The sequence below is a fragment of the Ammodytes marinus genome (assembly GCF_949987685.1).
Source record: "Ammodytes marinus genome assembly, chromosome: 15".
Classification (NCBI taxonomy): domain Eukaryota; kingdom Metazoa; phylum Chordata; class Actinopteri; order Uranoscopiformes; family Ammodytidae; genus Ammodytes; species Ammodytes marinus.
Genome location: NC_137219.1, coordinates 6,456,930 through 6,482,889, shown reverse-complemented (window position 1 = coordinate 6,482,889; position 25,960 = coordinate 6,456,930). Strand labels below are relative to the sequence as shown.

The window sequence follows — 25,960 nt, the reverse complement described above, 5'->3', positions numbered from 1 at the left end:
CACTTAACAAAGTAAAATAAACTAATTCAATGTGTTTAATTTGTGTTAATAAATATTGCTTGATGAATAAGGAGGTGATTTTTTCAGTTTGTGTATTTTAATTTAAGATTGTTTTTGCCGGCTCTGTCGGTTGCTAATCTTTTCAAAAGACCATGGAATAACAAATCTCTTGTTCTGCTTAAATCTGAGTTGCACTTCTGGTGTTTTCATCAATAAATCTTAAAGTTAGACAATAATTACATTTGTATAACATTTTCACCATTGATGGAGGGTGCCAAATTTTATAATATTTTATTTAATTATAACAAACTCTTAAAACTGGGTTATATTCTCAATAAAAGGAATAAGCTGGGTCCCAAGCATTAGCTGAAACACAGCTAAGCTGAGAGACGAGTTGTTTAATTTTTTTATTAAACTTTATTTTCACAAAGAAAGAAACTTAATAAAAGTTTTACCTAGTTACAAGGCAATGTAATTGTAATGTGGCAGAGAGAACATAAATTAAATAGGCTAATTAGATACATTTCAATCCAAATTCTTTATACTCGAGTTTCCACAATTTTAGAGTTTGAACACTATTTAAGTGGGTACAGGTAATAATTTTAGAAGACCATAAAGATGGAGTTCTGTTTTTTGTAGACCTCTTTAATTCTGCTGATAACATAAGGCTAATAACATAGAATTTAGTCTTGAATTTCATGATCAAATAGCTACCCAATACAATCAAATTTGAGATAAAGCTGTGGTTACAGAAGGATCAAAGAGGGTCAACACTAATTAGGCTAACATGTTATCCGATTTTTTTTTTCTTAACCATAGGCCTATTCAGTGTATGGCATGGAGCTATTCTATTATAAGATGATAGTTTAACGTGATATTAAATCTTTTATGAGCACAATATGCTGATTAATTTCAACCTGTAGCCTACTAAAAAAGATACACAACCCTAGTTTCACCCCCTTTAACAGCAGCAGGTGGCAGCAGCATCACCGTTCCCTAAAGAAAGGTTCCCCCAGGTTTCAGCTCTTTGGCTCCATCTTGTGTTAGTCAACAGTTGCTAGGCAACCTGTGTAACGAAATGACAGAGTTGCACCAGGCAGCAGCGGCGGGGGATTTTGACCAAGTTGAGGAGCTTCTGAAGCAAAATAAATGCAATCCCAACCAGACAGACGTTGACTGGAGCTACAAGACACCTCTTCACTGGGCAGCAGCCAAAGGTAAGCCTAGTGAGTGGATTTGTGGACATTTACTGACATTTACGGCTATCCTTTTACCTCGATACACCTACTGGCCGTAAATGGCATATGACCAAATAGGCAATAGAATCCAAGTAGCCTACAAGTGAAACTCGAAAAATTTGAATATCTTGCAAAAGTAGATTTATTTCAATAATTCAAATTAAATTAAAAGGTTAATCGAATTCATTAGGCTACATGCACAGTGAGATATTTCAAGCCTTTATTTGTAATAATTTTGATGATATGGTTTACAGCTTCTGAAAACCCCAAATTCAAAATCTCAGAAAATTAGAATATTACGTGAAATCAATAAAAAAGGGATTTTCAATACAGAAATGTCGGCCCTCCAGAAAGTATTATCATGCGTACTCAGTAGGCTACTTGCTTGGGCCCCTTTTGCATGAATTCCTGCCTCAATGCTATCAGCATGTGACACTGCTGAGGTTTTATGAAGCCCAGGTTGCTTTGATAGTGGCCTTCAGCTTGTCTGAATTGTTGGGGCTGGTGTGTCATCTTCCTCTTGACAATACTCTATATATTCTCTATGGAGTTCAGGTCAGGAGAGTTGTGTGGCCAATGGTTAACAGTTCTTAAATGTCTGTGTCGTATCAGTGATCATACTGCGATGCCATGATTCCCACAGGACATGCTGAAACAGTCAGGATCCTCATTGAGCATGGAGCAAGGCCCTGTCTGAGGACGGAGCATGGATGGACCCCCGCACACTTCGCTGCGGAGTCTGGCCGGCTGTCCGTGCTGCGGCTGCTGCACTCCCTCCATGCACCTATAGACAAGGACGACTGCTGTGGGGATAAACCAGTACGCATAGCCGAAATATATGGACACCGGGAATGCGTTCGATTCCTCAAAAAGTAATTCAATGAAACCCAGTCTTCCAATTCTTTCAACCACTGTTTTTTTTTATTTCTATAAATCAAACATACTTGTCAAACTTTAATCAAACCTTTCCTTTTAAAAACAAATCTCTTATTTATTTTTTTCAAATATACAATCCGAATCTTATACAATGATTTCATATATCAGTTTAATCAGCAAATGTTTTGTGTGTGTTGCAGAGCAGAATGTGAGTGCCAGGCCTACCGCAAGATGGCAGACCAAAAAGGGATTTCAATGGATGACACGGATTAGGAGTGGGCAGAACAGAGCAAAGAAAATGAAGAAAACCGCATCTGTAAGAGCAACATTCAAATGTAGGCCTACTTCCCTTTTACACAACAAAATGTGAGACAACCTTGTAGCGTTTTAAGTTGACAGAGTTTCTGTGGCATTTCAGCTCTGTAGTACTAATGAAAATCGTATAATATACTTAAACCACATTTGACTTTAAATATGTAGTTTAATTTGAAAAAACAAAGAATACACCTAGGAAATGCTTCCTGTCAGAAACATACACTGTATCTCCTAAACAAACTATAAAAATTGTACAGTGAACTAATATCACAGGTAATAAACCAACACAGCAACCACAACAAAAAGAAGAATAAATGTATCATGTTAAGTTTATATCTGAGGCCGTTTTCACTTCTTCAATGTTGAGTCTGTCTTTGTGGTGCTGGCAGTTGCTGAATTAGATGGAGCCTGGAGATCATAGGAGATGGATGCATACAATGAATCATTAATCATAAATCTCTTTTGTAAAAGCAAGTAAAAGTAAAGCCAGTTTAGCGAACTTACCACCTTTTGAAGACGATTAATCAGTGCTTCACGTGTCTGTCAAAATTGGATTAGAAATGTTTTAATCATGGTTTATTCCCTCCTTGTGGTTTACATAAAATGTCTAATTGCACTATTGTTAACTTCTCACTGAGGTCTAAAAATTAAAAAAATTGTTAGTGTAACTCGGACACACTCCTGATTGTGGAGTAGAGGCCCAATGGTGACCTTAAATCCAAAAATGTATTCTAAGATATTTGTTAATTTTTGAAAATGTATCACAATTCCCCAAAAAGAGCCCTTGCTGAAAAATGCAAGGAACATTTAGATTTTTTGCACACCAAAGTCATGGAGTGTACAGTCCTTTGAAATAAATAGTTCAAATGTGGGGCACTCTCTGTTGTGTAGTGGTTTAAGGCTTTGTCCTCATCTCTACCCCGTTTCATTTCTGTCTCTCCAAACTGTCAATAAAGCATGAAAAATGCCCCAAAAAAATCTTTAAAAAATACCAAAGAACTAAATTGATCCAGAAAAGCAAGATAGATTATGATTCAAGTTGGCACTTTCTCTTAAGAAGTAAAACCAACTTACCAGTCTGTCCCCTAAGCAAGTGGTTAACAAAATGAACAAACCCTGCAAATGAAATGACAACAGTTACTGTTAAGTAATACTTTTACTGGTCCAAATGTGTATGGGAAGATTGTGTTATCCATACCTGGAATGCGTTCAGCGCAGTAAATGCATAATTGACTATGTAGGCTATGTCTCCATATGTGAGGTCAAGAAGCATCACAGCAAACCCAAAAATCCAGGTGACACCGAAGATTGGAGTCAGAAGAATGACTGTCCTCAAGACAGTCATGGCAGCCTTTTTGTCTGTCTCATGAGATTTGTCCATATTCTTTGGGTGATCCAAGACCTTAAGGATTACCACCACCATGGAGAAAATGTTGACAATAACAATGATACCGACTGGTAAAATAAATGTATGGATGGACCCTTTCAGAGGTGCAATATAAACCAGCCAACATGTGTCCTTGGAGTAGTACGAGCCTTCAGCGCCGCGGCCATTGGCCAGTATGGTGATAGCCACAATTAGCAAAGGACACACATAGCCCAAGACTAGGGAGAACCTCAGGTAGTTTTTCTTGCTCAAATTATGGAACAGGAAAACTGTTTGATGAAGAAGCATGATGCTAAGACACATCATCCAGAAGAACATGGACAGGTAGCAGAAATGCTTCAACACCACAGAGGTCAAGCACCAGATTTCTGGGGTATCCTTTGGCTCGGAAGATGCTAGAAAACAGCAATCTGCAACTAGCAAACAGAGACTAATGTTTACGTGGGCAACGTGGCGTAAAAATAAAGTGTTTGTCTTAACTACAGCACTCCAGACAATCGCTTCTATCACAAGGCTGATGGTGAGTGACATGATTGATACAGACAGTCCGACGTAGGTTAATTGATTCATTCCATGGAGTTCCAAGGGCTCCTTTGACATTAGAATGGCAAATGAGGACAAATGTGTGCAAAGGCAGTTTCCCTCACTAGGACCACCAATATGCGACTGCCATTCACAGCCTTCTTTTGACCACTTTCTGGCGTCGTTGTCCCATGCGACACACTCCATCTGAACGTTGCGAGGCCTCGGTTTGATCAAGGGGAACGCAATTCTAACCTTAACATTACCTGATTGACTTCTCTCAGTAGTTGTTGAAACAACAATGCTGTTCGGTTCTTGCTTAGAATCATTGTTGGGCAAATACTCCTGCAGTTCTCTGAACCCAGCTGATTTTACACTGCCAGGGTCTGGACTGTTTAGTATGATGGTGACATTGAACACCTTGTTTGTACATTCTGATTTCTGCGAGCAAATGTCTACCTCTATATTATTTTTCTTTTTAGTATCTGTCAAGTTTGCCACCTGAATTATTTCCTCAACAGAACTCAAATATCTCTCAGCCATTGACACATTTCCATGGTCGTTATCTGCCTTCCATGAGTTATTAAGAGACTTATCAAGCATGTTGCTGGATGAATCCAAAAAGTCCTGTAAAGAAAGATGCTTGTTTTAATTAAAGTTGATTTAAGTACAACATGTCAACTCAAAGTTATAAAAATACCTTTCTCCTTCTTTTGCATGCTGAAATCCACATCTTTACTATGAAATTGCTATTGTTAGCTTGTTACCCAAAATCACATGTGATTGGATACATGTTTCTATTTAACCCACCAACCAACCAACCAACCCCTGAATTCCAGATGACCAATCAAAAATATTTTACAAGAAGGTTAAAGAGACAAATCGAAAAATGTGTCATGTTTTTGTTGAAGTACAGATATTTCATATGCAAAAAGAAATTAATGGACATTCTGTAACACTTACATCTGTTGCTGTACTATTTGGCTTTAGCTTTCGCTGTTGACTCAAATTGTAGAGTACATAAACAGATGCATTTATATTGGCGCCGGAGTCGATATTATCTGTCTTAATGGTGACATTTCTTAGTAGGGAAAATACAGATGCAGCGTTTTCATTGAGATTGCCAAGTCCAATGCCCACAATCTGTAACAACAATAGAGATTATTTAAATAATTTGTGTCAAAATGTAAATCGTCAGCGATCACTAAGGATTTAATCTCAAATATTGAATACATAGACTAGATCATCCTAACAGTCAACTTCTTTAATTTCCTTGCTTTATATTATATTCAGCTTAGTTTTATATGAATATATGGCGATCATAGCCTCATGAAAGGTAGGCTTACATTTGATTTCTGCAGCACGTCGTTCACTTTATTGTTCACACACCCTGAATACTCCTTTCCCCAAGTTGCCTCTGGCGAGCTGAAAAACAATTTTTCGATCAATCAATTTTCTGATCAACAAAAAATGAATCGTCAACAGATATGATAATCAATTATTCGTTTTAAGTTATTTTTGAACATTGATTTCATCTTCTCAAATTTAATATATTTTATTGGTTTTATTGATCTTCTGTTATAGTAACAGGCTTTTGTTTATTCTGTTTTTATAAGACTAGCAACTGGGATGGGAATTTTCACAATTTTATGTTGTATCTGTATATTTTATTTTATTTTCTGTTATACATAGAAAAAATGTTTAATGCATTAACCCTAAAAAAATTCTGCTGACTTTTTTCCAATAAACATAATTATAAATTTCAGACCTATTGACACATCTCCTTTGTCTTTGTCCAGCTGAGTTGTCATTGCATTTTAACACGGCGTCGAATCCAGCTTTGGTGTCTCCCCAATCACCTTCAGCATGACAGAAGGCATCAGGTTCTGTTATCAAGAAGAAAAAGTTAATGGCTTATTTATCACTCATTTCATGTCTTATATCCGTACAAACATGGCTTTCAAGGAGAATAAGTTAATATGAAATTCTATCAGAGCTTGTGAGGATCATTGAGACATACATTTAAATAAATATTTCTAATCCAAATCTTGCAGTGTCCAAAAATCCCTAATTCCACCAAACATTAGGTGTCACAGGTCAGTTAATTTTTGTCCTTTGAAAATATATCTGTGAAACAATAATCTAAACTCAAATGAACTAACGTTTTCTGTAAAGAAGTGGTATTATAAGAAGTACTAACATATTTAACTCTAAACTATATCATCATGGCAGTGGAAATTGCCTGAAGTAAGGCTATATGTATGCTATAGGGGAGAAAGGGGGAATCTGAGGTATCGGGTAATGTGAGCCACCCCCTTTATCTAGGCAAAGGAAAACATTTTATTTATGGTCATGTGAGATATATGTTTTCAAGCCCCTCTCATTTCCCCTTGGCCATGAAAGAGAGGACCTCATGGTGCTGTGGTAAGCATGTTTTTTTCACCAAAATAGGTATTTTGCATGTAAAAGTAAATTTTCCTGCTGTCAACCTAATCAACTGTTGTGCCAAAGCAAATGTATTCACGTATAAAAACTTCTATCATACGTGTTGATGAACTACCATCACATAAAAACCATGTGATGATATTAGCTAAAGATTAGCCTGAAATGCTAAGAGAGGTAGTTTTTTCTCAAATTGTGGTGGTGGGGGAAAGTGAGCCACCATGAGGCACAAGTTAAGTTTAGTCTTAAACATATTTTAATGTAATATTACATAACATATGTTTTATTTTAATGTCATACACATTGTAGAAAAGCCATTATGCCAAGGAAATACACCACGAAGATGACCTGGGGCAACCACACGGAACAACCCGGTATCACGCCGAGGCGTGTAATAGACACGCATGGACAGGCGTGTCTATTACACGCCTTGCCTGACCAGGGCGTGTGAGTTACACGCGCACCTCCCGCCCGTCTAAATGAACGGAGGAATAGCACCAACAGGGGCCGACATGTTCTCCCAGCATTTCAATACTATCCAGCTGCAGCCCCGCAGACAAACACCCTGGCGTGGGTGGTTAGGGTTAGGGCAAGGGGACAGGGAGAGGTTAGAATATAGATAGAACATTGACGGAACACCGCGCCGGCCATCTTGACTACGGGAGGTGCGCGTGTACATTGACGGAACACCGCGGCGGCCATCTTGACTACGGGAGGTGCACGTGTAACTCACACGCCCTGGTCAGGCAAGGCGTGTAATAGACACGCCGGTCCATGCGTGTCTATCTCACGCCTCGGCGTGAGATCGGGTTGCACGGAAAGAGCACCTCTTCATCTTTCCCTGTAACCTTCAGGGCTGGAATGTAGAGTAGGCCTAGTTGTAGATATGACAGGCTGATGTTATAATCCAGTTGGGTCTTCTCCTGTGTTCTGAGTTCCAGGCTGTTCTCGCTGGTTCTGATTTTCCTATGCTTTGACCCCCAGACACAAGCTGGCTCTAAGGGTCCTGTGTTCTGACCCCCAGACTGTGTTCTAATCTAATTGGTTCTATCTTTCCTTTGAATCTTATTCATTCTCCTCGAGATCGGTTATACGTTTCCCCTGGCCTGAGACCATGGCCTGGATGTTGTCCAGCTTAGTGTCCATGCTGGCGAACGATGATTTAAACTCAGCGGCTATGGATTTAAACTCAGCGGTGGCTGCTCTATGCTGCTCAAGCAGATCCGAAATGGAAGCCATTGTGCTAGCACCAATGTCCATGCTAACCACGCTGTCCGAGGACATATCTGACTCTGCCGAATCTCTTTTTGCGTTTTTCTTTCTTCTAGACATTTCTCCAAAACAGTATCAGTGTTACCGGCAACACAAGCACAACAAAAATCTATGAAAATAGGGTTTAATCAGTTAGGTCTGAAATAATTAGTGGGAGCTATAGAGCGATCGCACCTACCCCATGCTCTGTAACCCGGAAGTCCCTTTGAATCTTATTAAAACCTTTTGAATTATAATGTGTTGTATTTGATTTTGTTCAGAGTAAGTGTTTAGAAAATGTACTTTGCTTAATTGAAAACCCCATCATTCTTTTACTAGTCCGACATTAGTTCTGGAATGTGTGGCTAGCTTTCAGGATTCTAACTTACAATATGTGTTGTTATGGTAGTTTCAGAGTGGAAAAAGTAAGTGGTTAACTTTATCCCCTTGATTTTCTGGTCTGTCTCAGTTTACCCCACAGCTGGGGTAAAGTGAGCCACATGACAACTTTTTTTTAAAACAATCATATTTTCACTGCCTTTTGTCTTGAAAAAATTCTGCTAATGCCAATTTCTAGGAAACATCCTGAATTAATGGGAAATGTGTAAATTTGAGTGATAAATCATTTTAGCTCGCTTAGAGGGGAGCAAATGTAAAAAGTGTCTCAGATTACCCCGTTCTCCCCTATATCTTATTTTAAATTTATTTTTTATCTTTATTTTGTTTACCTATTTAATTAATTTGGTAACACTTTACAATAAGGGTACATTAATTAACTGATAGTTAATTCTTAATTGATGCTATTAATGGTTAGTTAATGCATAGTCAATTCTTATTAAGCATAAACAAACGGTTAATGTTTAGTTATTAACTGCTAATAATGGTTGGTTAAGCATGAACTATGCTTAGTTAAGAATTTACTAGGCACAACTTTTAGTTAATACTTACTTAATGCATATTAACGATTAACTAAGCATTAACTAACAGTCAATCAATGTACCCTTATCGTAAAGTGTTACCATAATTTTTTATTCAAACTGTTTTTTAATCAAGATCATCTCATCTTTTTATTTTTAACTTTTCCCAGGATTGCTTCTCATCATTAAATAAGTTAGATTTAGAACAAGAAACTGGACATTATAATTTCCATTCAGTTGTGGTATTATCTGAATGCAACATTTCGTAAAATTTAAAAACATCAATACACTGCTAATAAAAATATGGTGTGATGTTAGACAAAGACTAACAATATTTATATGAATAATAAAAAAAATAATTCAAAAAACATACCATATATGATATTGATAGGAATCTCAGCCCTTTTCTTTTGCATGCACCTGTTCTCAAAAGTGCATATCAGTTTCGGTTTTTTCGTTTGGCTGCAGGAAACAAATGCATCAGCTCCATAAGCTTTTGCTCCTTTAGAACCTGCAAGGATCACATTTGAATGTTATGTTTTTTTTTACAACTTACCAAAACTCATGTAAATGAATGGGGGAAAGAAGATGAACACAAGAAATTGTACTTACTTGCCGGTTCTATTTCTATTATTTCTGCGTCAATGTGCTCGGATTTCCATGTTACAGTATAATTTTCACTGCTATTTCGTATCTCACAAATGGCTCTTACTTTCACTAAATCTGATTCTGAACGTCCTTTGCAGTTAGGATATCCTGGAGCTGTGGTGATGTCAATGTTTGGCAGGAGGCATACGTCCATTATATCACTGGCACTGTGAGTTATGGTGTAATAATCGTTGTCCTTTTGTTCATAGACACATGTGTACAACCCTAAGAGAAATTAAAAAATAACACTTACGTGAGAAAATGCTACTGTGTCTAGACCGTTGCCTTCATGCACAAACCAGTCCCCACACATCACATAGCTTACCACTGTCCCTCCAACATCTTAATTTTTTTTTAAATGGCCTCTTGAAGGCAGCTTGAACATGCTATGAGATTACAATTTCATGTCTTGAATTTGTTGGTCATATGGTTAAAGTTCCGATTTAGCATTGCAGTCAGTTCCCCTTTTATTGTGCAAAGTAACTGAGTAAGTAAATGAAGCTGTCAGAAAAATGTTAAGTACCTCAAAATTGTACTTAAGTAAATATACTTCCACCTCGGATTACTTATTCACACAATTACTGTAAGCTAGCTCGTATACTAAATATGAAAATATGTGAAGTTATACAACATATAAATGGCTGAAACAAACGTTACCTGCCCAAAGTTCTGTTATGTCACTAAGTTCAACTTTGGTCTCCTTTGTGTCAATTGTCACATGGGAGCCTGTGCCATTATTTATGTCAACATATTTTTCATCTCTTCTCAGTGTCCATGATGGAAGGATCATGGAAGGACCTCCCAGGTCCTCCTTTAATGTGCACTTTACGTCACGCTTGCTGTTGTAAGGCACTCGGTCAGATGGCATGGTTATATGGACAACACCTGCAGAAAATATTCAATTAATTTGTAAAAAAAAATAACACAACAAACATTTTTCTAATTTTATCTATTTTGAATTGGATTGGCAGTTTGAACTGCAGAACCAAAAATGTTAAAGCCTCCTCATATTTAAACCAAAACTATATGCATACATTTTAGTAAGAACATACAATAAGATACCGTCTTTATCAGCTAAATATGATCTGAATTGAAGGACTTCTCTATCTCTGTTGACTGTTTTTTTAATAGACAAACAGTAAGATAGCAGCCTTGAGTTGGGAATGTTTTTGTCACATTCACAAGGTAAATGAGGAAGTTTAATATTCATTGTTGTTGGAGTGTTATTTTGGTGAATTGGCCCTGGAATGCACTCTCTATTTAAAAATAAGTATCAGTCAGTAAGGGTGTATTCACACATGCCATGTTTAGTTAGGTTGAAACGAACTCAGGTGCACTTCCGCCTTCGGTGCACATCTTTCAGACATGTGTGAATACAGCAATCGCACTCGGGGCGGACCAAACAAACGCTCCGAGACCCAGCTGAAGAGGTGGTCTCGATGCGCTTCAAAACGCACTCTGCTGCAGTTCATTTGTGGTGTGAATTTGGCTGGACTCGATCCGACCCAATTGCAGGAAGCACTGCGCCTTTTCTTTCTTTTCTTTTTTAATAAATCGCCGTGAGCTTCACATTATGGGATAGTGTTGTTGTCGCCATTGTTAAGAAGATTAGTTGTGGTTTGACCGGGAGCCCCGAGCGAAAATATAACAGTTGATAATGACGCGTACACATGCTGATGTGTTCAGCGATCAGATAGAGAGGAGCGTCTTCCGTGGCCTACAGTGTCAACAGGTTCACGCTGCGCTTTGAATGAAGTGTGTGTTTTTATTTTTTTTCCCAACGGGACCGTTAATACTATCCCCGTGTCAGTTTGGAGCTGAACTGCACCGAACTGACACCAAGCTGATACACAGCTTAATCACATCGTAGGCTACAAGCCACATAACGTGGCATTGACATAGGGCTACATATTATAACCATATGAAACAACAATAATTTGATGTTTTTCTTCTTTATTTATAGGCTAGATGTAGGCCTTTTTATTATTTTAACCCCATAGTATATCAATGATAAATACGCAGTGTTTACTTTGTTCTTCCTGCTTCTCTCCACCCCAGAATGTCTGTCCAATGAATGAATGATCTCCGATCACGTGTGGTTTTGCTTCGTAATGCTGGTGCACTTACAAAAGGGGCAATATGAAAGTGGACCACACCAAATAAAAAAATCTAAATTCTATTTGGTCTGGACCAAAGCAAGTGAACTAACGGACTTTCCATGTGTGAATACACCCTAAGATGCTCCTTTATGGTGGAGTCAGAATTCAGTTAAAACTATCTCAATTTAAGGCTTAACTAAAGACTAGATTTAAGGATTACAAACCCTAATTCACTCCAAGTTTAAAATGAATCCTGACAGGTGCTAGTGCATGCCACCCTGAGTTAGATAAAATTACCTGTGGTTTTCAATTCCAGTGATGCAGAAAGGTCGCTGATGAGGATTTTTGATTTGTCAATTAAATCTTGTGGATTGACCTTATTAGCAATGGTGACCTCAAAATCTGCGATGACGCTTCCAACCCTTCATTGAGGGTAAAAAAAAAATGTATTTCAAATATTGAAAACAGAAAAAATTACATATTCAGAAAATAAAGTTATTTTATTTCGTAAACAAAGCAAGTACCTGTATCCGATAACTTTCAAGGTGTCAAATCCTTTCAAAGTGCTGTACACTTCTTGCAGCTGAAAGGCAACCACTCCAAACACTTATTACTTTTTGGCAACATATCTGATAAAAGTGTATTCGTTAAAGGTGGAGACGCAATTCTCGGAAATGCCTGTTGTCAAAATATTTTTTTTTCAAAATCAGTAAACATCTCCTCACAGTCCCCTACTTGTCTGTACTGTGTGTGCTGAAAAAAATCTGGCGTTAATACACAGCCTAGGCTCTGTAAACAAAGGGGACCACCATAGCTAGCAATATGCCCGTTAACAGAGCCTAGGTTGTGTATTAACCATGGAATTTTTTTTCAGGGCACACACAGTATGTACAGGTAGCAGGTGGTATTTACTGATTTTAACAAAAAGTGATTTGACAAGCATTCTTCAGAATTGCTGACTCCACCTTTAAATAATGTGCTGTTATTGAGAAATATTTGCTTTTACCTGTTTTGACACATTTGTATTACAATTCTTAAATTGCACAGTGCTTTCTTTTGCCAGACAACCTAAATACTGTGGTCCACGAAAAGTAACAGACCCATTCAGGGTAACTGCGAAGAAAAAAGTTGTCAGTTTTAGACAATTGCATGCTCGGCCAGACACATATATTCACCTGCCAGTACAGACTCAGTACCTGAGTTGTTGGAAACACACGTGCCGGAGGAGTTTTGGGGGAAGTTGCAACTCTTCTTGACCTCAGATTGACAAACTTTATCACTCCAACTGTAGCCTGTCTCGCAAGTACACTGTGTCCGGTCGGGGAATCTCTCACAGGCTGATCAGAAGAAAAGTATAATAGTTTTAGTCGAGGATATACATTTTTTTTTCTTCAGCAAATACCACCAATGAGAGCATGAAATAATTGAAATATTAGAAATGTTTACTTGTTGTCCATTTAAGTTCGTCAACCGCCTGAGCCGTGTTTGTCACAAAAGGCTTCAGTATCTCAGTTATGTTTGCGATTGCATTTTCGTCGATTCGCAGTTTGGCATAAAGCATTTGTGTTGAGTTGCCTAGATCTGGCAAAATAGACAAACATTGATATATAAAAAAAATCCAACTACAATATATCTGTTTAAAAACAATAGCATGCCGGAAAAAAGAGGCAATTTTTAAAACTCAAAATATGTATTTTTTTACCTTGTCCTGGGGTCTGAAAAAGTTAAAAGAAAATCGTTTAATTTGATTACATTTAATATTAGAGTTTTGATAATAATAATTGTAAGCAAAGCCATTCCGTATGATGAGACTTGCCTGACAGATGTATAATCCCAGGATGCAGAAAAATATCAAGGCATACATCCTGTGAAAAATACATATTATATATATTATAACATAATAAATCATTTGTATTTGTCTCTCGAAAAAGGACGTCCGGTCATTGACTGAATTTGGGGTGGCAGTGGCGAAGTGGGTAGGGAGTCTGCCTCTGGAGTGCAGGGTCGGAGGTTCGATTCCCCGCCTACCCACATGTCGAAGTGTCCCTGGGCAAGACACTGAACCCCAAACTGCTCCCGATGGTTCAGACAGCGCCTTGCTTGGCAGCTACTGCCATCGGTGTTTGAGTGTATGTATAAAAAATGTGTATTGTGAAGCGCCTTGTGACCCTGGTCTGTGAAGGGCGCTATATAAATAAAGCTTACTTACTTACTTACTTAATATTCCTACCTATATGCAAAAATGTATTAAAAGACCAAGCAATGAGAGATACATTATGAATCTCTATCTTCTGTTCTGCTTCGGTGTCTAAGAGCAAGGCCTCTTCACTAATTTAAGGTTTGAGTGTCTAGAACTGTAACCTTTTCCAAAATAAGCAAAACTGACCCTGCATGGTCAAAACTTGTAATTCACAATTTGGATATGATCGTGTTGATGATGCAGAGGTTTCAGAAAATCATGTATCATATTTGATCAAATTGGCACTGTAGGGATTTGATTAAATGTTATCGATAGGTAAAAAGATAAAATTACCTGTTTTCCATGGTTGAAAGAGTAAAGCATCCCAGCAGTGTCCCACGATGTGAGAGGAACCTGTCCGTGCTCCCAGATAACTGCAGCGCATTGACAGAGCAGCAGCCACTTACAGGGAAGAGAAACACCATCACCGTTTATATGCAAAGTTGAAAATAAGCCAGTTATGTCGGTCAAATTTGACTTTCAAATACTGGAGTCTCTAATATCCCTGTGCAATGGAAATGTTTATGGTGTGACTTGTTTGACTTACAACAACAAATAAGTCAAGGTCAATGTTCGGAGCAGAGACAAGGCAGACATTATAAGAGCACTGTACAAGGTGTAAACTCACTTGAATTTCAGAATTTACTTTTTGGTGGGATTTATTTTAGGTGTCTTGTGTGGGGCTTTAATGAGGAACACATTTCTATTGTTTTTACTAAACATGTTTCAAGTAACAATATGTTGTACAAAGACATACTGAACATAAGATGACATAGGCTTTTATAAGCCAAACATTTTATTAATTGAATCTGTCTTTATAACTTTCTTGTTTCTTGTTAGTTTAGAGAAAGAGTCAAAGAGACATTGTAGTTCATTATGCAATAGGTCGATATTAGGTGTGGTCTGAAGTACTGTAGTGAGGGATGGGTTCAATTTATTGTTGAACTTGTTGGTCAGTTGGTCATCTGTCCTTGGTGCTCCCCTGATTTTTGGGACTGTATGAAAACATCTAAATAACTATTTGTTATCCATCCATCTATCTATCTATCCATCTATCCATCTATCCATCTATCCATCTATCCATCTATCCATCTATCCATCTATCCATCTATCCATCTATCCATCTATCCATCTATCCATCCATCCATCCATCCATCCATCCATCCATCCATCCATAGCCTCACCAAAAATGGCTATAATTTATTGGTCTTAGTTTTGTTACAGCCTGCAAATTAATTTCAATTTCATTTATATTCATGCAGTCGAACATGAAACAAGACAGACTACAAGGCTCTGCAGAAACACAGATAAAGGCTCGGGCGTTTCATGCACATTGCTATTCCACTTGCAGGTGTATCCGTAAGTCTAGCAACAGTGCTTCTTGTTCTCTCTACATGTCATATAACACGTTTAACTTATCTGAAGGTCGATTTATCCCTGCTGCAGATTTAGTTTTGGACTCATTGTCAACCGAAACATATTCAAAAACATTTGAATCATATTCAAATTAGGGGATTTGTATTTGATAAATATGTTTTGTGTAAAAGTAGCAATACTGCAAAATACAAACAGTCCACTTAATGTCCTGCATGCAAAAATGTTCTCATGTAAAAGTAGGTAAATATTACCAGCAAATATGTTCAAGCACAAAGCACTCACTATGAAGGAAAATACATGTATTTTTATTATACAACCATTGTATAGACTAATTGTTGATATTATTTACTGTTGATAATGCGTTGTATTTTATATTCTCATATGTTTATTTTAAAAACTTTAGCTTTTGTTGGCAAAAAAAAGATAATTATACATTTTCAATTTGACATGTATTGCAGCTGAAAGGTAAAGTAGCATAGAATTCAAAAGTAAAATTACCTCAGAATATCCATAAAGTACTTGGCTTGAGTAAATGTACTTTCCAACTTTCCATCACTGCCTACATTTTCTGAAATGACACATGATAGCGTTATCATTCTACCCTATCCGGCTGCTAAATGCCCACATTGTTTGAGATTGTAATGTAGACTTTGTTATACATTTTACAGTGTCACTAAACATTAGTATTAGATTAGTATTATAAATCGATGGAGTGCTCCTTTTGATCAATAAGTATTTGTTGAAATTAGTTTTCAGTCGCAGAACATTTAAATAAACAGGACAATGCAAAAAAGTATTTAAAATCTTTTATCCTTTTGATTCAAAGGATTTTTCTGTTGCAGACAAAACTCTCATTAAAAACTCATACATTAAAACATTGAGGCACCATCCTCTCCCCATACTGTAACACAATACCATTCATACAACTGCAGTAGTGCTTAAAGTACACATTTATACACATATTTAAAAAAAACACAATCTTGTACTGTATATTTTTCAGTCCTTTGTGAAGAGATGTTGTAACAGTTTACAGTCAGAAGTGTAACCGTATCTCTCATACAGTTGTTTCATGTTCTACGAGGGGCATGTGAGCCTCGGGGAGAAAAGTGTCTGTCTCTCCCTGTGAAGGTCCGTCCTCCTGGGTCACGGCCGAACCGTTGCTTTCTTTGTCTTGTGGAAGCTGCCTTTGCTGTAAAACGAATTTAAGGGAAATTAGAAGATAAATAAAGAGGGACAGATTAAATGATGTCAACCAGTCATAACTAACACTACACGTCTTTATGGCCTATAAAGACAGAAGTAACAGGACTCATGTTATAACCACAGCAGGATGTGAGGATGCCAATACATCCATGCTAGCTGCTCTGTAAATAAATGGGCAATAAACTGCACTTGCATAGCACTTTTCTCCAGTGTATCAGACTCAAATCGCTTTAATTCCCGTAATTTATCAGTGAGTGAGCTATCAACCAGGGTGCTGCTCAACCATTTGAAGCAATGTGGGCTGCATTAAACTGTTCCCTTAAATTTACAAACTTTTAAGAATTCCAAAGATCCATGGGAGCCCTGTTGAAAATGCTGTTTAGTTGCAATAATAGACAACTTACTAACTACTGCTAACTTCTGAATTTTGTACCAGAATAATAGTTAGATCTCACCATGACTACAAACATGAATACAAGTCAATATTGAGCAGGAAGCATCATGTCTACAAAGGTGTTGCTCTTCCTGTAATCAAGCTAAATCTTTTTACGTACCGTCTGTCCCAGAGGAGTCACACAGCAGAGCTTCTTCTTCTGGTGTTCAGGTAGAAAAAACAGCAGTTTCCCCAGCAAGGGGTAGACTGTGCCTGGTGTCACGTCCTCTTCTCTCATGGGGCCTGAACAAAAAACAAAAAGCATTTAACCAATGTTATGTAAATCCACTAAAAACATAAAGAGAAGGATTATAGGGAGATAAAACCATCTACCTGTGAGAAAGCTGATGATCAGACCAATCAGAATGACAGAGAAGCAGTTGAAACCACTGTACCACATGTAGGACAAGGAATACAATCTCTTCAGTCCAGTGGTTCGGCTTTAAAAGGAGAAAAAAAACAGATATAATTAACCTGTGAAGTAAAAACTGAAAATACAGTGGGCCGTGTGTGTGTGTGCGTGATACCTCAGAGTGACATTGCCCAGTGCAGTCTGTATAGCAGCCGTTGTGTTTTCTGACAGCAGGGCGGCTCTGCAGCCAGGAGGCAGCCGTCTCGGGCTGGAGCTACGACTGAAGATGCTCCCGATGCCTATCCAGAAAGACAAAGCCAGACCCGCCCCCAGGCCAGCCACCGCTCCCTAGTAACGAGAAGAAAACAAAAAAAAAAGACAATAACTTATTAATACTTTTTTTTTCTATCTTTCTTTTTGACAAAAATAGGCATAGCAGTATGCCTTTGGCTTTTAGCATTAGCGGAAGATGTTATAATATACAGTAATATACTAGTCTCATGGCTAATGTACAGTGGTCCTGAAGGTCAAAACACAACAACATTTCAGAAATACCATGTAATCTGAAAGGTTCCTGTGTTTTTAACCTTCAGGGCCACCATACTAACAAAATGATGTCATTGATGAGGTTGAGCTTACAGTGGAGTTGGCCCATGGGAAGAACATCCCGAGACAAAACAGACCGAGAATAGGCCCGCCAACCATCCCGAAGATTTTTAAAGCCACCTGCGATTAAAACACAAAAACAGTCACAGCAAACTTAGTGAGAAATGTTATTTATTATCCGATTGCCCAACCTCCTATGAGCTTACCTGGAGAACTGAATCCCCCATAAGGTGAGTGAGATACGCCATGGCCAGACACAGCAGCCCATAGGACATCGCTTATTTAGGAGACATGAGTCAAAAACCTTAGAATCAAATGGCACTTTAAATTGCAGCTATGCCTTCATTGCATTTGTGAATGAACACTAACCTAAGGCTTTGGACAGCAGTGTTGCTCTTGCCTCTGTCATGGCCGGGAAATGTGGTTTGATGAGGTCTTCCATTGTCACAGTGGCCAAAGAGTTAAAAGCAGAAGAAATAGTGCTGCAAAAAATATATATATAAGTATTTTTAATACATTTAGAATACATAATGTAACACAATCAAATGTTAATAAATGACCAATCTACCAAATTATCACAGCATTGGAGAGTGACTGTCAAAGATGAGATAACTTTATTATTATAAAAGGCTTTACATCTGGATGAATTGACAGGACAACCAAGACTGTTGTGAACAATTGCATTTAAGATGTATAATGGATTATGGACTCAGTTGCCAGTTTATTACGTACACCTCGCTAAAACAAAAGCAGTCTAGTATTAACTGTCACTGCAATCATTTCTACCTTCATGAAGGTTGTAAGGATCTTCTTCAAACTATTTGAGAGAGATGTTCATTGAACTTTGTAGACTGCAGTCTGCCTAATAGAAGTCCCGATGTATTGGCAATTGACTGTATATACAATATAATTAATATTAACCTTGAAAAAGTCTGTGATAAATTGCATTTGAGTAGAATTTTGAATGTATCAAGTATAATTGTGTAGTTACTATAATTACATGTGTGAGGTTTTTAGTGCAACTGACAGACAGGATGGTCTCGGGAAAGCCTCTTAACAAATTAAATGAATCAAGTGCAACAACAAATTGAGGTGACCCTTGCAAAAAATTGCAAAGTAAAAATGCTCACGACACTAAAATTACCATAACTTCACTTGTATTGTGGACGACGTGTCTCTGTGCATGGACCGAAAGGATTACACATTTGTTTAATTCAACAAGCATAAGATAGGCGGACGTGTACCTGAGAGCAGCGCTGAATAAACATGCGACAAACAGTCCAGGCAGCCCAGGCAGACCTTGGAGCATATCCATCACAAAGTATATCACCATCTGTGGAAAACCACAGTGTAAACAAATATCCTGAGACCTGCGATTTGGTTTCCATAAATGTATCAAACAAAGGAAGGTCCCGATAACATCACAGACAGTACAATTAGTTTACATAAATGAGCCTAATGTGCGACTTATTATAAATTATGCAAATGCTTCACATGTGCCGTATAGGGTTTTTGACATGACAGCACAAAACTTAAAGAGGACCTATGACGCTTTTTGACTTTTATGACCTATAAACGTTGTTATGATGATTCATAGTCATGCTTAACCATACTAAATTATCAAATAATGACTTACATGCATTTCGACGTATTCCCTGCTGACCGTCTGGGGTGTCTGTGCAGGGCACTAAACACTATTCTAGCCAGTCGAGAAGTCACGTCTTCAAAGCGGTCTACCCTTTCATAATTCGTGACGTCGCATAAAACTTTGTGACGTCACCACGCGGATGTTTCCATGTATGGTAATGCTGTCACTTCCCTGTTCGCGTCTGCCTCGCGCCCTTATAGGTCCATGCTCGCGCTTCCCGCCACTGAAAGTGTTCCGGAAGGAAGGTAACCAATCACAACGGAGTGGGGTTTGCAGGAGGGGGGGAGGGTAGCGGAGATGGCCGATGCACAGGCAGAGGGAGCGGAGATTGCCGAAGCACACACACTCAAGTGTTGACAGGACGTGCTGGATCGCCAAAATAAGAGAAAGAGCTTCCCGAAAATCTACATAGTTTTTTGTGATGTGATTCGTGTCAGGTTGCTCTATAGCAGTGTAAAACAAGAAATTAAGACCAGAAAAGTAGTATAATAGGTCCTCTTTAACTTTCATCTTGTCAATGAAATTATCAGAATTCTCTAAAAACATTCATGGGAATACAGCCTGTAAGAGTGTTTCCATTTCAATGGCTTTAAAGCCAATGAACACCTGTGCGTAATGACATCACATGGTGTTTTGTGGTTTAAAATTTGTTTATCAAATAGATTTCATCAATTTTGAGGTGATTTAATTAATTCTCGCACTGAACATTTGCAAACATAGGTTTGTTATCCAAAAAATAAAGATATAGAAATAAGGCGACTGTCTGAAACTCACTGCATCCCTTGAAGATGTGCCCAGCTTTTCAGAGGGATCCTCTCCACAGTAACAGGCAAACATAACAAGTCCCATCAAACAGCTGAGGGCAAGAGCCAACTGCAGGGAGGGGAACACCATGTAACAAGACCTGCACACAGGGGGGGAATGGAGGAATAATATGTTCTTTATTTCTCAGGTCATCTTTTTGTTATTTTTGCTTAAGCGCTTCCTGCATTCCAAATCGCATACTTTTTCTTTTTACTATAGTTTTATATTAGCTTCCCTTAAAAAGTATCTACTTTGTACGCAGTATAGGGGTTTACTTACGGTCACATCACTGCTTGTTCTCTTTCAGCGGTGCAGTTGATATGACGTAACTAAGGCTGTGTAGGATTGTGGGTAAGAGCAGCCAAAACGAATGCTGGCTTGTGTACTTCAAAATGTGAATGGATGTAGTAAGTCTTCTGGGTATTTTTGGCATGCTGCATTTTTTAATAAGGACCACACTGTGTTTAAATGACCTAAAACAAATCATCTAGTTTTACTGTCCTGCAATGTTGTATAACATAGCCTCAGAGCAAATGCTTATTTACAATGCAAACACATGGGGCAGAGTGACGTCATATTAATGGCTGTTTACTTACGCTATCTGTCGCCTTTACAATCCACACTGTCAACATTATCAAATATGGGCTCAGTCTTAATCTAATTTCCTGTTCTATTCTGAAAGCTGAAAGACATTTGAACTTTGTGAAAACAATACTATTAAACAAGAGTATACGCACATCCAGCAAACTTGGATGCATTGGACAAAAATGCACTTGGAGTGAAAACAAGTGAAACCAATACTGTGAAAATCTAGAGTGTGTGTGTGTGTGTGTGTGTGTGTGTGTGTGTGTGTGTGTGTGTGTGTGTGTGTGTGTGTGTGTGTGTGTGTGTGTGTGTGTGTGTGTGTGTGTGTGTGTGTGTGTGTGTGTGTGTGTGTGTGTGTGTGTGTGTGTGTGTGTGTGTGTGTGTGTGTGTGTGTGTGTGTGTGTGTGTGTGTGTGTGTGTGTGTGTGTGTGTGTGTGTGTGTGTGTGTGTGTGTGTGTGTGTGTGTGTGTGTGTGTGTGTGTGTGTGTGTGTGTGTGTGTGTGTGTGTGTGTGTGTGTGTGTGTGTGTGTGTGTGTGTGTGTGTGTGTGTGTGTGTGTGTGTGTGTGTGTGTGTGTGTGTGTGTGTGTGTGTGTGTGTGTGTGTGTGTGTGTGTGTGTGTGTGTGTGTGTGTGTGTGTGTGTGTGTGTGTGTGTGTGTGTGTGTGTGTGTGTGTGTGTGTGTGTGTGCACCTAACAGCCTCTTTCTCTGTGCGTGCGCTGAGATATCTCTGGACCTGAGCCTGGTTGACACCGTACAGGGACAGCATGAGGAAGACCCCGCCCACCCCCAGAGTCCAGAAGGTGTGTCTCTCTGTAGGGTCCGGGTTTAGGCTGAGGACAAGGTAGAATACACAGCAGACAGACAATAGTTTAATATTTGGATCAAACACTGTAGTCTAGAGGTGCGTGCACCGTTCATACCTCCCCAAATTACAGTATACAGCATGCTATTCTACTGTGCACTGTTTTGTTACACATTCTATTTTATTCTTTTTTTATATACATCGTACTTCATTCCTACATTTGAAATCTCTTGCAAATTTGTATTTTTATATCTTAGATTATTTTTGTTTCTTCTAAGTAAATTTGTAACTCAAGTGATCTGTAATACATGACACGATAATAAGTTTCATGCATTTCTCAATATGTCAGCAGTGTTTCCAAAAATGTTACAGCATTTTAATTAATTTTACATTTACATTACACAACACGCATTCAAAATAAGAACATAGTTAATAGTGAGTGTTGACAAGGAGAGAAGGCAAATGTAATTTTAATACTTTGCCCTGTGCAATATATTGACTGAGGTACAGAAAATAGACAGAGGTCTCCCTACGCCACGCCACCTAAAGGACTGTAGTGTTATCTATATGAAACGAAATTTGCTTTTCTGTGAACTAGGTCAAGGATTGATATTACATTTGCAAAACTGATTCCATCTTGTAAAATAAATAATAATGGTGATGCATTTTGTCTACATATCCATTCCTAATGCTGGTCATTTCCCCACATATATACATTAAGACTCACTCGAGAGAAGATATTCGGTCTCCCTCCGACACTTTCCTCCAGACTTCAGCCACGCCTCCGGTCTGCCACACTCCCACCACGATGACAGTAAGCTGCCCTGCAAACATCACAAGAGTCTGAAAGACGTCTGTCCAGATGACAGCCTTCAAACCACCCTGCCAGGAGCAGACAAGACAAAGGGGGATCAATCTCATGCATGCTAGTGTATTTCCTCTATATTCATGCATGATATCTTTACATTAATTATACTTTATTTTACTCCTGATAAAGCAAACTGTAATTCTATTGAATTTCAAGCGCTAATCTTTTCTTGTGGATGGATAAAGTAACTCCTTAACTGTCAAGAGAGGCATCACCCCTCAACATTAAAGAGTTTTAAGATCCAAAAATGTACACTAATATGCATTACATTTAGCTTTAATAACTCACTATTGCTGTGTACAACGTGCACACCAGTCCAGTGGCCAGCACCACTCCCCATAATTCGAATCCAGTAGCTGAAAGAAAAAACAGCAACACACTGAAGCACAGATCTCCTTTATTCGAAATTGTTGAAGCATAAATGAATTAAAATGTCATACCTGCATTTAGGGCAAAGGCAGGAGTATACACACATATTCCCATATAAACAACCTGTAGCAGAGAAAAAGACAAATCAGAGACTATCGACATTATAAAAGGTGTAGAGAATAAATATTTTGAAGGTATACATCTATTTTATAGGGACGCACCAATCATATCCACTGGATTGATAATGACCTTAGTAAAGAAATAGTTCCATATTTTAAGGAAATATGCCTCGTCGTTCTCTTGATGAGGGTCAGATGAGAAGATTGATACTATTCATGTCTACAATATGAATGATGCCGGACCTTGCATTACATACTTCTATTGTATGTACAGTATATTATTTTCATGTATTTATTCTATGTATATCTTTCCTTTTTATATGGACCTCTTTGAGAGTCTGAAATAAAGGTTGACTGATTGATTGATTATATGAAAATGATCATAATTTGTTAAATGCAGTGATGTATACAGATTTCAAATTTGAGAAAGAGAGCACTGCTATCATATCTGCATCATGTGAATTGTTATTGGGAGGGAAGAAGTCAGTTTGGTACATCCCCACTTGATTTAGTGAAGAGCTGAACTCACAGTCTGAAAGATGAAGGTCAAAGTTCCACAGATTCGCACTGTTTTGCTGAAGCGCAGCTCAAGATACTGTAAAACAAAACAACATGAGAACTGTTCGTCATGAACTAATTCATACCCAATTTAAAGGTGGAGTCAGCCATTCTGGAGAATACTTGTTGTCAAAATCAGTGAATATCTCCTCACGTCTGAATTTACCTGTCTGTACTATGTGTACTTGTGAAAACAAATTAGGCATGTTTGTTTACATACCAGTTTACAGAGGATTGTGAGAAGATATTCACTGATATTGACAAAAAGTGATTTTGACAACAGGCGTTCTCCAGAATCGCAGACTACACCTTTAATGGCGACCAATACAATGATTCCCTCCCACCTGGTAAGTGCTGGAGAGCCGCAGTCTGTACAACACAGGAATGAAAACATGAGCGGGAATGAAGAGGCCCAGGATGTAGGCACAGCCGATGAACCAGTACTGGGTGCCGTGCATGTAGATTTCCGCCGGTACGCCTATGATGGCCACGGCGGACTGGAATGAAGCGATGAGTGACAGCGATACGGGGAGACAGCTCATGCTCCTGTCCGCCATCAGGAACTCCTGTGTAGTGCGCTGACGGCCGCCCGACAGAGCGTGGTACAGCCCGATGCCTATGGAGGCCGCCAGTAAAAGTGCAAATATCACATAGTCTGCCACAGAGAAGTGCTTCAAATGGGACGGGTCCATCTCGATTGTCTTGAAGGTTTGGTTCTCCAGCAGTCAAACAGTCAGAAAGATTGGAACCGTCTCTGTCCACACCCATTAGTCAGGAAGGTCCAGGAACCTTGGAGAAAGCAAAAACAGTGATAACACTGACTAAACATCTCTATGTGTGGGATAGGTTACACTGTGTTTACCTTTAGCCACAGTATATCCAAAGTTGGAGCCTGCTGTATAACTCTATACAACCATTTTTTTTTTAAATCAATAACATATCTCTCTGCTTGACGTGCAAAGGAATGAAAACACATCCCACGGTTTTTCCCTTTGCACTGAATTTTGTCTGTGTGTGTGTGTGTGTGTGTGTGTGTGTGTGTGTGTGTGTGTGTGTCACACCTAAATTGAACTGTGAGCAGCATTGTAATACGAGATAACATCCAGCCTGTGGAATGACACCAGACAAACTTTCCCCTGCTTGTCCTCACTGATCCAAAAATACTGGCAACTGATTTGGGAAATGGGGAGTTTCAAAAGAGGAGGTTCCCTGCTACCCTTCGCCATCTGCTGCCTGTGTGTAAACTGTTCCGTAAAGACAAACAGCAGCAGCCAATCCCTGAAGAGTTCTCAAGGTCAAAAGCAACCAATGGGTCTGAGTTTTCAAAAGTTTACAATAACACTGCCAGCTGGTCAGAGAAAGAAAAAAAAGTTAATTTCAAACCATGAACCTATTATAAGAGATTTGCGCGCACACACACACACACACACACACACACACACACACACACACACACACACACACACACACACACACACACAATATAACCTTACAAACTTATTTGCACATGACATAAACACATATATTATTTTTTCTATTATCATTATTGCACTTTTTTTAAATTGTACTGTAGAATATGCTTTTACATTGATGGGTATTATATTTAAGTTATTAGAAGTAGTCTTGTTTATGAAATGAGAAGCCAAAAACTAAGCTTTTAACACTGTTATAGGCCTACTTTGATAATTGAGATGTAACAATAAAGAATCTTTAATTTATAAAAAGTTAAACAAATAAAGATAACTTCAATTGCTATTCTTGCACAAATGTACAAGTTCAATCACTTTTAAATGAACCATGTCTACTTGTGCATATTTTCCAAAAACTACAGTCCTTGATTGTTTCTTCACAAACTTATTACAATTTTACCACTGACCCAGTGACCCTCAAGTAGCCTATCTCACAGAAGCATCTTAACTGGACTGAATATGGGACCACAGAAGGAGAAAGATCTTAACAACAATTGACCCATGACACACTCACCTTTCCACTCGTGCACTTTGTTATCCGGGTTAGGCTCTCTGTCACTGGCAACATGCTGTTCACTCTCTGACATTCAAGAGCAGCTTCTTTCGTGAAAAACAAACTTGTCTCTCCATGGCTAAAAACGGTAGAGACGCATATTCTAGCCGACGAACTCTCATGTTTTCCCGTCCTCAGCTGTGTTTATAAGGTGTTATATTACCCTAATGCCTTAGCGCATGGCTCCATGTGTAATCACCATCACTGGTTGTTTTGAACTTCTTCCGGGGTTGAACACGTAGGCGGAGCTACACGTTATGACGCAGCCGCCGCCAAAAT

At 38.6% G+C, this 25,960-nt stretch overlaps 3 protein-coding genes across 3 annotated transcripts; 1 reads left to right on the top strand and 2 right to left on the bottom strand.

The window, feature by feature from the left end:
• Positions 1–1,078: 1,078 nt before the first annotated feature.
• On the top strand, positions 1,079–2,405 carry LOC307261461 (ankyrin repeat domain-containing protein 66-like; the record flags this gene model as incomplete). The annotated part of the gene is made up of 3 exons (XM_080042010.1): positions 1,079–1,217; positions 1,882–2,110; positions 2,315–2,405. The coding sequence occupies 3 exons, from the start codon at positions 1,079–1,081 to the stop codon at positions 2,385–2,387; spliced, it is 441 nt and encodes a 146-aa protein (XP_079898136.1). The 3' UTR covers positions 2,388–2,405.
• On the bottom strand, positions 2,285–13,261 carry LOC307261460 (adhesion G-protein coupled receptor F3-like). The gene is made up of 15 exons (XM_080042009.1): positions 13,142–13,261; positions 12,892–13,032; positions 12,702–12,808; positions 12,220–12,278; positions 11,993–12,117; positions 10,254–10,481; positions 9,561–9,821; positions 9,322–9,459; positions 6,107–6,224; positions 5,685–5,763; positions 5,302–5,481; positions 3,628–4,965; positions 3,504–3,545; positions 2,934–2,969; positions 2,285–2,837 (listed from the first exon to the last, which is right to left on the bottom strand). Exons 1-15 carry the CDS (start codon positions 13,254–13,256, stop codon positions 2,778–2,780), a joined length of 3,027 nt encoding a protein of 1,008 aa, XP_079898135.1. The 5' UTR covers positions 13,257–13,261; the 3' UTR covers positions 2,285–2,777.
• Positions 13,262–15,903: 2,642 nt separating this feature from the next.
• Positions 15,904–25,875, bottom strand: slc5a6b (solute carrier family 5 member 6). The gene is made up of 16 exons (XM_080042043.1): positions 25,643–25,875; positions 24,004–24,448; positions 23,631–23,696; positions 23,054–23,105; positions 22,902–22,969; positions 22,473–22,627; positions 21,633–21,773; positions 20,328–20,457; positions 19,150–19,238; positions 18,275–18,387; positions 18,112–18,182; positions 17,939–18,025; positions 17,475–17,647; positions 17,281–17,387; positions 17,069–17,190; positions 15,904–16,500 (listed from the first exon to the last, which is right to left on the bottom strand). Exons 2-16 carry the CDS (start codon positions 24,349–24,351, stop codon positions 16,366–16,368), a joined length of 1,857 nt encoding a protein of 618 aa, XP_079898169.1. The 5' UTR covers positions 24,352–24,448; positions 25,643–25,875; the 3' UTR covers positions 15,904–16,365.
• Between the last annotated feature and the right edge of the window lie 85 nt (positions 25,876–25,960).